The following is a 15,109-nucleotide window of genomic DNA, read 5'->3' as shown; positions in this document are numbered from 1 at the left end:
GATCTTATGATCACTGAATTTTAAAAATAATACAATTATTGCAAGTTTCTGATAAGTCGACAAGTTTCTTGCGCCTTGGTGCAACCTTGTTGTGAAAGGCGCTATATAAAAATAGATTGAATTGAACTGAATTGATAATTAGCATATTTATCTAACTGAGCACATAGTGAAAAGTGACAGTGAGATGCACTCTATACTTATGGGACACGGTAAGGTAATGAAAAGCACTATATTAGAGATATTGAGGTATGAGTAATATTGTTTTATGTAACATGTTGTGCCATTATACATTCTTTCACTTTTCCCAAAAGCAAATTATTTGTGGATAAGTAGCAAAAGTTTCTTCTTGCAGCAGTAGGTTCCTCAGTGGAGGAAAGAAAACAAATAGGGACTTTGTGAGCCTATTGCAATGAGACCACTTCCCTGGTTTCCCAAAAGCCTGGATTCCCTTGTCTGGGCTAGGTCCCTTGACTTTCTGGCCTGGGCACTTAAAAATTTCACCTCTGACGGCCACGACCACACTAATCTCTCCGTCTGTGTTCTCAAAGACGGTTTTCCGAACTCATACATCAGAAAGACCACCGAAACTAAAATTATTCTGCAGTTAGGATCACACATTCTCCCTTCCCTTAACGACAGATTACTGTTCTTTTAAATTTTCTCCATTCATTGGAAGTTTCATTTCACACCTCTCTGCACCCATTCTGACTTCACACCTCTTGATTGGCCTCTCTTTCTGTCCCCTGCTCCCGCCTCTCACTCCTCCTCCCTCCCAACCTTTGTTCTCCCGCTACTTTACCTTTGCCTACTGCCCTGTCTCTGTCACACCTGAAGAAGGCTCCACGGCCGAAACATTGTGTTCTCTTTCTTCTTTTTTTCAGCATGGAATAAACCTATTACTTGTTCCTTTGCAGCCTACGCATGCTGACGCAGCTACCCACCTGAACTTAAAGGACTGCCTGAAACGTCTGTTTGAATCTGCTTTCAGACTTTATTCATTACAATATGAATCAGATGTGTCCTTGTGGAATGATATCTTTTCATGATCAGATGCATACTGTCAATGTATAGCATATAGTTTGGTGTTCCCTTGATTACCTAGAAAACGTATACAGTATACTTCATTTAGCTGCATTGGTGACCTTGAGAAGTAAAAATAATAGTTTCTAAGCTTTTTAGTATAGCTTACTTTCAACATATAAAATCAAAGTTTGTTAAGAGGCTCTTCACTGATCCCTTGTCCTGCAGGAGAGTTACTGTATGATTGCTGTACTGGATTTGGAAAAATACTAAAAATAGCTTCCGGAACTAGAACGTCAAATGGTATTTGTCATTTCCTTCTTATAGTGAAAGAAAATCCCAAGATTATTTTTGTAAAGATTTGGTAAGTGTCGGAGCACTTTGAGAATTAAAAAGTGATAGACCTAAGTAATAATCAGACGGGTAGTTTAAGATTTTTTCAGATTTGTTTCAGTTATAAGGTGTTGAGTACATTCTATGCTGTTGTTCTTCATGGAAAGGGGTATGAACTTTAACTCGACCAAATGAGAGTTGCATGAGTTCTTGTGATAAAGTCAGGCTTCTTAAAATACAAAAGTGTATAGGTGTTTGAGAATTTGTAGGCATCTCTTAAATATTTCCTGTAAAGCATCTCCGTGTACTGTGTGATGTAATCTGACCTAAAAACTGTGATGTTACAACTGGAGCCATGACACTTTGTTTTTAAAAAGTAAGACCTATGACCCAGATGTTTACAGATGATAAAACATTTGAGATTATTGATTTGTTGCTTTTTTCAACACCTTTGGTTAACATTCTGATAAAAGCAATACAAAATATCCTATTCCAGGACCCAGTAGAACCTTAATTTTTTTAACCTTTATAATTACTTATCCAATTATTTAATTATTTCTGGTTTGGTCCTAATGTAAAAATTAGACCCAGCAATAACATTGACTTCAAGGCATTGAAAGTAATTTAGGATTTGATTGCCGTATATTCTGTAAACTATGATGCCTTTTGGGAATTGTTTTCTTTCATACTGTCTTCATTTCCTGTTACATTTGGGAGCCTCACAATGTATTTCCTTTCTTAGTTTTAGCAGAAAAACAGCTATACAAGACCTCTCAATTCCAGGGGTTAAATGAATCTTTAAAAATGATCATTAAACTGTTAATGAAACGGTATCTGGTTTTGTTTAGAATCACCATGTAATTGGTTGTGCCAATTGCCGGTATGGCTGGTTCTTGCCTTAGAATTCTCTTTTTTTTGTATGAGCATTGAAGTAAGCAATGGATTGACACCATACCGATTGGATGTCACCTGTCAATGTTGCTGATGTTTCTGGTAAGAGAGAAATACAACAGGAGACTGTTCAGCGCCTCTCAGCTGCACTTCAAGTATGCATTAGGCAGTGTCATTCTATACATACTGTATATGTGTACATTTAAAACTGAGAACAGGAGGCCTTTCTTTACCCAAAAGTTTTTTGGAGTATACGACAAGCTACCCAGCCATATTGTTAAAACAGATACCCTGGCTTCTTTCAAGCAACAGCTGGATGGGTAGCTCAATTGGCAACTGATGAATGGACTCTCATCTGTAACCATTTTAATGTTATGTATTTAATACCCTACTGGGGTAAATGGGTAAGTGCATGAGTGCCAAACTGAAGTATTTGTTAAGAACATATGAAGGGTTACAAATGGGAGGAATTCAGATCATTTAGAACCTTTCTTTGTTAGTAGTTAATGTATCAGGGATCTCATCTAGCCATTTCTCGAAGGATGCCAATTTTTCAGCTTCGAACACATGGCTCGATAGCTTTTTCCATACTCCTACAACCCTTTTGGTAAAAATTGACCCCTCTTAAATGCTTTTAAATTTTTAATTGCTTAAGAGATACAGATTGGTGTGCAACAGACAGGACGTAGCTCACAGAAGGTGTAGTTTAGTTGCTGTTTGTTTGTCAGTCACTGTCTAAAGCACCTTTTAGTGCTTATCCCTACTTCACTTAAGAAATAAATTGACTTTGCTGCTGGAATTGACAGAGGAATTTCACTGATGGGAGATTACTGGTTTTTGCCTCTTCTGGAGCAATCCAAAGTAACCAATCTAAAGTAACAAGAGTTTCTTGCAAAGCTGGTTGCCAGTCTGAAGGCTATTTAATAAAGAGCTTGTAGCAGAGTGCCATTTGCAGTGTTTTTGTGCTTTGGTTTCACACGTAATTTCTCGGTATGTTTTAGTTGATTAAGGTAGCACAGGTTCGTTTTATAAATATTTGCATAGCTGGTTTTTGAAGTATACATTCTATGACTTGACGTAGATAATAGTACAACATGATTTTTGTCAAATTTGAAAGAAAATACATTTGTTTTTTGCTCTCTTATTTTTATTTTCCTTTTGGCTTTCATCTCATATTTTTAAAGTGCTAGATTTTCTTGGATTTAAACATGGAACATGTAAAAAATACATTTTCGATTTGTGAAAACATGTTTTAATCTATGCTTTTTATAACGTTATGCAAATTGTAAAAAGTGTATTTTAGAAATGGTTGAAACCCAATAGCAGTTTTAGGCCATTGGAGGGTTTGGAGTGTAGTACGACAGGCTTTCAGGATGGAGACATTCAGGGAGACTTCAGCTGTGAATGCTGTCAGATTGTTGAACAACTTGAGTCCAACAGCTATGGTCCTGAGACCCAACTTTCTGATTTCTGCTTCAACACAGATGTAAGAGAGTTGCAGGATGTAGTAAATGTGCTCTATAGGGAGACCAATGTGTATGAGAACTGTGAGGAGGGGGAAGGGGGATATAGGGCAGAGGGAGCAGGTACAGTAACTGCTTGATCGCAGGCTATAGCTTCAGGCAAGGGCATTCACAGAGAGCCCTCAGAGCTCCCTGTGGAACACTACTTCCAGGGTCTCAGCCAAATCACATATGGCCCCTGACTGTCTGCAGGAAAATGGGAGGACTGCCGAACACAAGGTCACCCAGGTGCCCACTCTGTCCAGTAAAAGAGAGACATACGGAAGGGCTGAATTATTAAAGGTACAGATAGTGTAATGCATGAGCATTTGGGAGCCTAGTATGTGTGTGGTTTGCCTGTTCCAGTGAATATAAATTTCAGACTGGTATCGATGGAGTCAAGGTGATACTGTGCTCCCTCAAAAAACAGCCAGATGAAAATGTTGATTCTCTTAGATACAAAACCACTAAACAAGTGAAATGAACTGGATAGCCTCTTGTTTAAATTCTTTCTTACAGTATGTTCTTTTTTGTAAGAGGAAGAAAACTGTTACTTTCTCTGTGGTGTCTTTTTATATATATATATGTCAAGATTTTGTTCATTTTAGTCAGAATGTGGGCCCTAAAGGATCCCAGAAGAATAAAATGTTTTGAATATAATCTATAAAAGTGCTCTTTAGGAAACGACTTTTCCAGTGTGGCATCCTGTATCTAGCCTGAATGTCTTCTGATAGTTTGTTTGAAAGGTGCTTTATATATAATCTTAAATAAGGGTTAGTTTGTTTCACCATAGAGCACTTTTTGATAATGATATAGGGTTAAGTTTCATTGCAGTAATAAAAATCCACTGCATGATATAACCACACAATGCCCTTCTGGTTTTGGAGGGTGTGGTTGTGATGCAGTGCTCAAATAACTTAAGAGGTCATAAAGCTTCTTTCTTCATGGAAATCAAAGAATAATGAAGACAACACATAGCCTGCTCCTTTTTCAAATTTAAGAAGATGATATGACATCTGGTTAACTAGTGAATTGCTCAGCAATTGCTGAAGATAACCTCGTAGTACGAAGCACTGTTTGCATCTCTTTGCATTTTATATGTTAATACTGCTGCTATAATTGCTATAAATATTCGTGCCCTGTTTGGCACAAATCTGAGCAAAGGTTTTTGCCTTAACATGCTGGAAAAGAATAAATAACCAGATGAAGAAGTTCAAGTAGGTACAGTAGCTGCGTCAGCATGCGTAGGCTGCCAAGAAACAGATAAAGATTTATTCCATGCTGAAAGGAAAAGACACACAAAGTTTTGGTAGTGGAGCCTTCTCCTAGAGCTGAAATGTTCTCTTTTCTTACCTGTTCCTAATAAGTCAGATTATTGGAAGTTCATTTTTATTTTTTAAACGATGTAAAAAGTATTGAACTTATTTACAATAATATGTATTTTTTTAGAAATGAAAGAAAATAGTAATTGTTTAATAGATATTGATAAATACAAGAGGCCTTTGCTGCACTGTCACATAGAGAATTTTAGAAAAATATTAAGAATGTGTTTTGTAAGTTGCAATGTTTGTAGGCTGCATTGTACATTCATAATAAACTCTGTATATCCTTTTCTCTGTAAATGTTTGCTTGAAGCGGTCCATGCAAAACAAAACATTGGTAACTTTATATAAAATTTAAAAAAGGGCTTAGATTATTAATTTTCATAAAATTAAGTGGCTATGTGGTGGAATGCTAAAGTAAGACCAATTGACCAATAATTCTGACTTCTATTATATGTAAAGTTATGAAAACAATTATTAGATTTAGAGGATCAGCTACCGTGATCAACTTATTCATTGAGCAAACAACAGTAATGTAATATAATATGGTATATTTACATTGTCAGAAGGGCTTTGGTAAAGTTTTCCAAACAATGATCAATTCTCCAATTATGGTAAGTTGGCATTCAAAGAAATGTGTGCATTTGATCGGATAATTAGTTATTAAATAATAAAAGTGAGCACATATAATTAGGGTGATGCAATCCTATACCAGGGATCTGTACTAGGACTACTGCGCTTCCTAATTCATATCAGTGATCTAAATTGTGATATACTGTAGTTAGTAAACTTAAGTTTGAAGACAATAACAAAATAAAAAGATCAACAAATACTATGGAAGCAAATCCAGGATTTTTCATGCGGGTAACAAGAAATAACTAAAAATACAAAACTGGGAGCACTAAGCTGGAAGAGGCTACTTATGAACAAAACTTGAGTGTTTACTTTAAAGAGTATACTGTACATCTTCCAGACAATGTGGGAAAGCAATAAAATAGGCAAACTATGTTAGGCTAGATAGATAGATACTTTATTGATCCTGTGAGGGAAATCGGAGGCTAAATAGTAAATATACAATTCAAATTAAGGGATTTATGTAAAAATTGTACAAAATACTTCTTTGTTCTCATTTAGAACAGTGCAGACTTATCCAAAGTCCTTTATACTTTATTCAAAGGGTTGGGGGAGGGGGGGGGGTTGGAGAAAGATACCCATCCATGTGGTTGAAGCTTTTACCCTGTCTTCCTTCATGAAAAAGGCTGAATAAGTTCTTTGGATCAAAAAGCTACTAACTACCAAATAGGTTAGATGGGCCGAATGGGCTCCTCTTGCTGGTTCTCATTTTTAAGTGAAGTGTATAATTTTAATCAAATCTATTAATTTAAACTGAAATGATCAACCTGAACAAGCAAGTGGTTGAACGTTAGCAAATCATGACACGTTGCTTAAACAGTAACACCTGGGAATATTGAACTCTGTAAACAGCCCTTTTAGATCACTGTGCACGTACTATAGCACTTGCCTGCTGTAGATTAGTCTCACACACCAGATGCCCAAATGCACTTCTGAGTTGTATCTTCCAGCCCTTTTGACCCCTGATCACCATCACAGAATGGAAATGTTCTAACTTCCATGTTATGTTTATCTTGGTACTTGAACAGGTGACAGCCAACAAGTTGACATTTCGTAAACACTGATTAAATTGTTTCATGGCATCAGTTTCAATTTACTTAAAGCATTTGAGCAATTTATTATGCTTTTTATAAGCCATGTAGCAGGCATACATATACAGCAAAGAAACACTCAGGGTAAAATGGAATGGTTTTATAACATGAAACTCATAATCTAGATGATGTAGAGAATTGTTTTAGGTGCTTTTCATTTATGTCAGGTCTGGTCTGAAAGGTAGAATTACTGGATAAAGTTTCCATCTGAGCTGTCTGGTTTTTGTATACACAGCACTTACCAATGAGTGGGTTTGAGTCTTTTTTTCCTTTTCACAGATTTTGGAATGCAAGCACATTTGATCAGTACAGTGAAATTTCATTTGTTGTGTTAACTAAAGATTATGTATGTACTCATTCTGAAGTGTAAATAGCCAATTTGGGCTAGTAGTAATATATTTTTTCAGGCTAAACTGTTGTTTCTACTGGCTTTGGCCTATGCGCCATGCTCTCTGTTAATCTCTAACTGCTTAATGCCTATTCTTGTTCATTTGTGATCTTAAAAGCGTCTCTGGGTTGACTTTGTTAGTGCTTTTCAGTAGTTTGTATCCTTCTGCTTGCAATGTCTAAGTTCACAGCATTTATTTAAGACCAGGATATTTTTCTGGTTACTTGACTTTGTACCATCTTCAGGACGCTCATATTGCATTGAATTGTGTAGTATTTTAACTTTACATTCATGTATTTTAAATACTACATTTCCATTGTATGTTGAATATCTGGGACAACTAAAAACTTAGCTGAGCCAATTTATGGAAGCTTTCACATAGAAATTCTCCAAAAAACAGATGGGTGAGATATTTATAATATAATTGATAAGCTGTTAGCAGCAAAGAAAATCTGCAGTTTGTTTTTATTAATTGGATAATTTTGTTGGTGTATAAACTTACAGATTTGAAGCAATTCCAAAGATTTTGCTTATGAAAAAAACCTAGCTGCAGGAATTAAAAATGCTTCTTGTATCAGTTTTAAGGTCATTTGGCATGGCCATGCAGAAGATTTAAAGGAATATTACATATTTGTGTTAACCTCTTTTTAAGCAATTTAATATCATTAATATTGTAACACCAAGAACAATAACATTTTTGAAGGTTTATATTTATCATCTGCTGCAGACCTAGTTTATTTAGTTAGCATTTAAAAAAAAAACCTCAGCTCTAAATGTAGACCTTCTGTACCTCTCAGGATAATATTCATACCAGTAAAATAGATCTGTTTTTTTAAAGATTGCTGCTATGTTATCTCATATGTTCTAAAAAAGTATGAAGCATATTATGAGAATAATGCTTTCATATTGAGTAAGTCCCATATGTATTTCAAATAATAAAGTAAACTAGCAAAGAGAAATATTAAATTTTTAGAATTCTAAAAACAAGGACTAGTGAAAGTGGGAATACCACAGTGAAGACCCATTGATATTGACTTATGGCATCTTTATTTAATCCTTTGTATTGTTTGCCTTTTCTGAACAAAGAAATTGAATTCATAGAAATATTATATGCTGAACTATGGAGAGGGGAACTATTGCTATTGGCAGTGCTCAGGCACCAAGCAAGCTGAGCTCCAACCTGCAGCAGTGGAACACAGAGTGTGCCCTGTTTCTCTGTCAGGATGTGCTAATGGGCCCTGGCAGCTCAGCGTATCCACTGAGGGCTTTTTTTTTCCGTGTGTGGTGGACTCAGCTTGTTCAGCAGAAAGGCCTGAGGCTGTGCATTGTCTGCTTTCGGAAGAGTCTACCGGACTGGATGGTAGGGAGGGGTGGGGGGGAATATCTGATAGGGATTTTAATACCCCCCCCCCCCCCCCGTTCAGAGAGGGACTAAGCTGTGCACTGCCCTCCTTGCATTATTAATGGAAGAATGTTTTTTTTTTTACGTTGCAGATGACTGAGAGCTAGCCAGGCGTGTTCGACATCAGGATTGTTCAGATTGCCACAGCCATGAATGGTAAGCAGGTTGTTTATTTTTGGGTTTGAGTCTCTGTCTCTTGGTGTATGTGGTACGAGGGAGGGGGGGTTGTTTTTGTGTGTTGGATCACTGCTGAGCCCAAAAGGACAAAAAGATCTCCTGCAACTGTTAATACTTTCTCTAAGCCAGCGCTGAATCAATCCATACCTAGCAGATACTGTATGCACTGCAGCATAGCTCTTCTCTTTAAGACTACATTTCACCATTCACTTTTCATTCCTAATACAGGAACAGGATGCACTGTGTTTGCATTTATATTGGTGACTGTTGTTTTTGTCAAGTCCTTTCTTTTCCCTTTGCACCTTTTCACAATATTGAGCTCAGGTAACTGTGCAAATAAAATATTAGGTAAAGTGCCCTTACTTTATTTAGCATTTAAATTTTATGTTTCTGAAACAGCAGTAAACTGAAAACTAAATGTTCTATCTAGTGGTGCATTTAATAGGTTTTTTATCTACATTACATGTGAATTGCATGTCTAATGTAGATGTGATGATAATTCCTATATTAAAGCAAGCATTACTGTCATTATTGTATCACCCTTAATTAAGTGCATATCCTTCAAAATTATGAGTAAAAGGACATCTCCAAAGTGGAATACCTTATCTGTCAGTTTTTGCGCCAGCCTTGTTTTCTATACAACCTGAGCAAATTCTATGCCGTTTGTTTTCTTTTGGTTATATTAACCATAGAATTTGAATAAGGAGATGCAAATTGAACTTCCCATTGTTCTTAATCTGTATATTGTACCCTGATTTAGATTTGTTTTTAAGTGCTCATGTATTGTATGAATCCTGACTGGCACTAGTTGACAGGAAAGAAGACAAAGACTAAATATTTCAGACAGGTGGTTTGCCCATGAAAATGTTCATGCGGTGTTTAGCCACTGTCATGAGCTCTTCAAGAGCTTGTGATCAAAGCCTACAACATACTTCATTCTTTTGTACAACGTACAACACACTTAATGCTTTTGCAGTAAAATAAAACTGCAAGTGTTAGCTACAAAATTGGAATCAGTCACAAGCTTGGGTTTTGACACACTTAATTTGAACAAGTTATTTAATCCATACACAATACATCATATTTGTAAAACTGTATTTTATTTTTATCCTAGATTTACTGAGCACAAATTCATCATAGCAAGAGGTAGTTGGAAGTTCGAATATGAGCTTTACTGATCTGAGCACATTATACAGTAAATATTTAATTCTTTATATCTGTAGAATTGTAGAAATGTAATATTCACATCCAATATGTCTGTGACTACTTATCATATAAACATATAAACTAGCATATAACTAAGATTTTTATGAACATTGGTAAAAGAATAGAGCAATATGGGGAAATTACTGCAGTTTTTCCTGTTTGGTACAAAGATGAGGAAAGAGTTCTAAAAAGGAAAGTTGTGGTTCTGGGTAGCGGGTTCACGGCTGAACAATTTTCTGTGATTAATCTGCTACAAAAATCTATCCTGTTTCGGGTCAGTCCGGATACATTCCATCTAACTGAATCTTTGCAGCCTTTTTACAGAATAGCTCCTGTGTAAACTTCCTACATCATCCCTTCCTGGTGGTGTAATGGTTTTCCCTTTTAATGTAATATTGTATATAATCTAATGTTCTTAATTTCCTTGTGTATAATTTCCTTTAGTTGACAATAGTGAAGACGCTCTATTCCTCTCAGTGCCTTTCTTTTTTTAAAAAAAAAAACTTAATTTGCATTTATGGTGGTATTTTATATTGTTTGGTATCTACAGTACGTGGTTACACATGGCAAGTGTGACAGATGCCTGGGAGAAGTCACACTGTGGCTGGTATTAGGGAGCTGCCAGCCTAGGATCCTTGGCCTAAAACATCTTATAGTTTTCTATAACTGAATTTTCTATAACTGTTCTGTTGAGCTCAGGTTCACAAATTTTCTTTCAAATTATGAAATTCCACTGAATTCCCCACACGCTTAATGTGTTTTGTTTGCAAATGTCAAAAAAGTGTATTGGATTTAAGGATGTTAAAGGCCAAAAAGTCACTTCACAGAACATGCTTCATTGTCAGCTGAGCCACTGTAAAGAAAATCAAATGGTAAATAATACCTGCCATATTTTCTGTTTTCATTTTCTTTACTGCACTCAGGATGCCTAATTCCTCTCCACCATCTGCCAGTTTCAGCTTTCTCATTTGTGCCATATCCAACATAACAATCCATCAATTTGACAAAATGTAATGCCGATTATTTTAGAAATGAAGTACTTTATGTGTATGTATTTTATGTCATCTACTGATTCTTTCTTCCTGCTAAAATGGGACTACTATTATTTTTCTACTATTTATTGCAGCAAGTAATAGTAAAAGCCAACTGGTGTGGAGGTGGAGATGTGATGAATTGGGGAGAAATGCCCATGGGAAAGTTTTTTACAGTGACACATCTTCAAAAAACAATTGGTTTCCAATGTTTTTTCCCTGACCACGTTTTATTCTTAATATTCCCAACTCCCAGCACGCTTGTTCTTCTGACCCTAATTGATCTCTAGTTTAAGTCCATCTTAAGAAGCTGGAAGTGTGTAGTAATTACTTTCACACCTGGACTGGTTTCTGGGTTTCATTCTGGCACTCATTCAGGTTTATATAATGTAAGTAGTCAAAGCTGTGTGGCACAGAGGTGTATTTTTTGTAAGTTTGTTTTTAATACAGTGTCGTTCAGTAATTGTTTAGAGAGAAATAATGGAGCAACCACGTAAGCAAGCTGAGAAAGGATGAGTGAAATTGTATTTGTTACAGTTTTTCACAGGAACACAACTGTAACAGCATTTTTGAAACAACAGGTTCAGTACAGGAAGAGGATGTATTGCATATGTTGTATTGAGCACAAAGCTGATCAGTTAGCCCCCATTATCCCAAGTTCATCTGGAATAATAAGCAGGAGATGCAGGGCGGCTCCAGAACCAGGTTTGCAAACCAAGGCAAAGCATCTTTCATGGGATGAACTGTGCCAATGACACAAGCTGGAGATGGCTGCGGCCGGACATCCTTGGCTGGATCCTCGTAAAGAATGACATAACATCCCACAGCAGTCAGTCCAGAGGCAGATCAGGTCTGTGCTTCGTCACTGATAGGATTGAGCTACTAGTCAGGAAGGTCATATCCAAAGCTAACTTTCTCATCTTTTTGTTTTGTTTTTGCATCTGGTTTCAAACTGAGAACATATCTTGATTCCTATTTTTGTTCACATTTTCTGTGATAATATTTTGTGAAATTTAGTAGATCTGGATGTTTTTCATACATCAGTGTATTTTAATATCTAGTGTTATTATGATGAAGATAATGATGCCAGAGCAATACATATTTTTATTACTGTGCATATATCATTATCCATGGTTATGCATTGATTTAATCAATACATGTGGAATAATATATTCCACATGTATTGCAATGATATATTGTATTACTATATATCATTGCTAGAACATCTGAGTAATTTACAGAATCTCACGTAGGGGGTATGCTTTTGTGTCTAGAAAATTGTCAGTCCATATAACTTTTATTCTGAATAAAAAATAAATGATTAAATATCATTCTGTACATTGGTCAGCATGTTGGCACAGTGGTTAACATGGCTACTTTGCAGCATTGGGGACTTGGTTTCAAGCTGTGTTGAGTTTGCATGTTCTCCCAGTGTTCACATGGGTTTCCCTCTGGGAACTCCATACTTGTAGGTTATTTGGCTTCTGGGAAAAATTACCCTGGTGTGAGTGTGAGTGTGAGTGTGAGTGTGAGTGTGAGTGTGAGTGTGAGTGTGAGTGTGAGTGTGAGTGTGAGTGTGAGTGTGAGTGTGAGTGTGAGTGTGTGTGACTCCCAAGTGTCCTGTGATGCCCTGGCTTCTGGGAAAAATTACCCTGGTGTGAGTGTGTGTGTGTGACTCCCAAGTGTCCTGTGATGCCCTGGCATCCCATCCAGGGTGTATCCTGCCATGTGCTCTTTGCTTGCTGGGATAGGCTCTGAATCCCCAGCAACCCCATTTGGGATCAATAGGTTAGAAAATATATGGATATCAGACATTGATTGATTTGTCTCAGCCGTTATTAATTATACATTTGTTTTGTAGCTTCACCCAAGGTGATTGACAAGTTATATCACTGAATTAGTATAAACGATTTAGGAGTTGGTATAAGATACCATAGAAAATGTAAATACACAATAGTATAAAGCAGAAGGGTACATTGTTAGACACACGTGTAGACTTTCAGTGATGTAACATTAATTCTTGGGATTGTTCTGATAGTTTTCGCTTCAGCTCTTCATAAAGAAGCAAAGTAGAAAGTAGTTTTTTGTGAGGACGAGAGAAGGGATCATTCTATACCAGTCACACCAGAGGAAACTGGTTGTGCATTTAAAAGCACTGTATGAACAATTTTCCAAGTACCCAGTTTCATATTGACTTATTTATAAAATAGATGCACCATCTTACTTTCAACATCAATTACATCACTGGTGTATCACTCCAGTCTTCTCACTCCAGAGCTAATTGGTATTTTTACCTCCTTTTGGATCAGCACAACTCTTGCTGTTTTAAGCCAACTTAAAAATAACATCCCCCGTTTTTTTTTCCAATAGAGTTAGGGAAGTTGCTGTGGCTCATATCATTGGAAAGTTAAAACTCTTCTTGGTTCTAAAAACAAAAAGAAAAAAAATCCAATCTTTACCCAACATGATATGTGTGTGGGGAGATGCAGCATATGGGGCTATATAGTTGTTTTATTTTACGAATGTCTGAATGATCTGAGGATGACATTGGTTATTACATATTTTTCATCAAAGTCTTTATCTTTACTTTACCTTACCCCCCCAATAAATACACTCAATTTCTTTTCAGAATTCCTTTTCATGTTTTCGAACATGCTTGTTTACTTGTGTGAAGTAATTATTTCAACTTTCTTTTAGAAAGTAATTTTTCTCTGTGTGCTCAGGACGACATCCCTTTCCTGCAGAATTGCTTAATGATATAATCTATCACTGCCAATTTTCATACTCGGATTTGCTGACATTTAGAAACTGTCTGGGACTGTTCTGTCACTAGATGCATTTGGAGAAAATACCATCTAAATTAGTGAGTATGTTAATTTTCTAGGGACAAGGCTTTGACTTTTTCATGCATTTGATGCTGTAGCTGTGTAGGAAGCTTGGTTTTTGAGGTTTGCCTACACGTGGAACCTAGATGTTTGTCTTGATTCTTGTCTGAAGGATATGATGTCAAGGGCTCAGTGGTATTTCCTGTAGATAATGAGTAAATAAGCAAACACTGATTCAGGGTGGTAATTGTTCCAACTATATACAGAGATGTGAAAGGTTATGATTTTGTGGCTGAAGTTTGAGACTAGTGCACAGCACAAACATAGGCTCTAGGGAGAAAGGTATTATTTGAGAAGAATAGTAATAAATCACCAAGATTATTTTTAGCAAAATTATAATAGCTGATGCATTATGTATTTGTGGGAAAGTATAAAAACCTGTCTTGCCTTAAAGTTTTTTGGGCATTGTATTGGTGAGCTTCATGTCAACCTCAACTTTGAACTATTTGTTTTTAGAATCTGTGCGAAATTAATTTAAATCTTTTTGTGATGTAATCTGTGTGTACACTACTTATAATTCATCAGAAGATTTAACTTGATGTGGAAAGGAAGATTTAAGCATATCTTTTAGAATAAAATTTTTTTTCATTCCAAGTGTTATCTGTTAACTGTGAACACAGTCAGAACAACTAACCAAAACTAACTTTTGAATTATTTATTAATTGAGAAGATATGCTTATAGCTGTTGAGAGGTGATCTATAAAAAACTAACAACTTCAAAGTTGTTCAAGATGACTCAATATTCTTCAACAAGCAGCTGGATCATATTAATCATGGATTCGAAAACACCAACCAGACAAGCAAGATCAGCCGAATGGTCACTTTGATGTTTTTATCATTTCTCAACTTGAAAGTGCTGGAAACTTTTTTGGGGCATGCATCAGTTGGTATTATAAAACATTTATATTATGAAATATCTTTTGCTTTAATATTTGACATTAAGTTTTCATCTCTGAGACATGGTTCAGGTTTAGATGAAAGATAAAATGATCCTCAAGTAGACCATGTATGAGTGTTAAATAGGATACATGTAAACTTAGTAAACTTAGTGAATATAGCTGACAATATTGTATTTGCAAAGACACTTTTTGTAATGAAACCTAAAACTCAGTGTGTGTGTACAACACCCTTATTTTTAAGTGAAAGAGATTTCTGTCAGTATGGTTGGTCCCATTACCTTATCACTCTGTGTAGCATCTCTCCACTCTTCTGTTTTCAATACAGTTTG

At 36.1% G+C, this 15,109-nt stretch overlaps 1 protein-coding gene across 4 annotated transcripts in view; it reads left to right on the top strand.

The window, feature by feature from the left end:
- Positions 1–15,109, top strand: part of itsn2b (intersectin 2b) — a 90,110-nt gene that overhangs the window by 17,044 nt on the left and 57,957 nt on the right. For 3 of the 4 annotated variants that reach the window (XM_015339051.2, XM_015339052.2, XM_015339047.2), the window contains exon 2: positions 8,675–8,738. In XM_015339051.2, the coding sequence (XP_015194537.2) occupies positions 8,732–8,738 (7 nt within the window). In that variant the 5' untranslated portion in view covers positions 8,675–8,731. Of the gene's footprint in view, positions 1–8,422; positions 8,541–8,674; positions 8,739–15,109 lie in introns of those variants that run through there. The other variant, XM_015339048.2, reaches the window with a different exon arrangement.

This window comes from Lepisosteus oculatus, chromosome 2, assembly GCF_040954835.1.
Source record: "Lepisosteus oculatus isolate fLepOcu1 chromosome 2, fLepOcu1.hap2, whole genome shotgun sequence".
Classification (NCBI taxonomy): Eukaryota; Metazoa; Chordata; class Actinopteri; order Semionotiformes; family Lepisosteidae; genus Lepisosteus; species Lepisosteus oculatus.
Note: the sequence above shows the minus strand (reverse complement) of the source record. Positions and strands in the feature narration are given on the sequence as shown.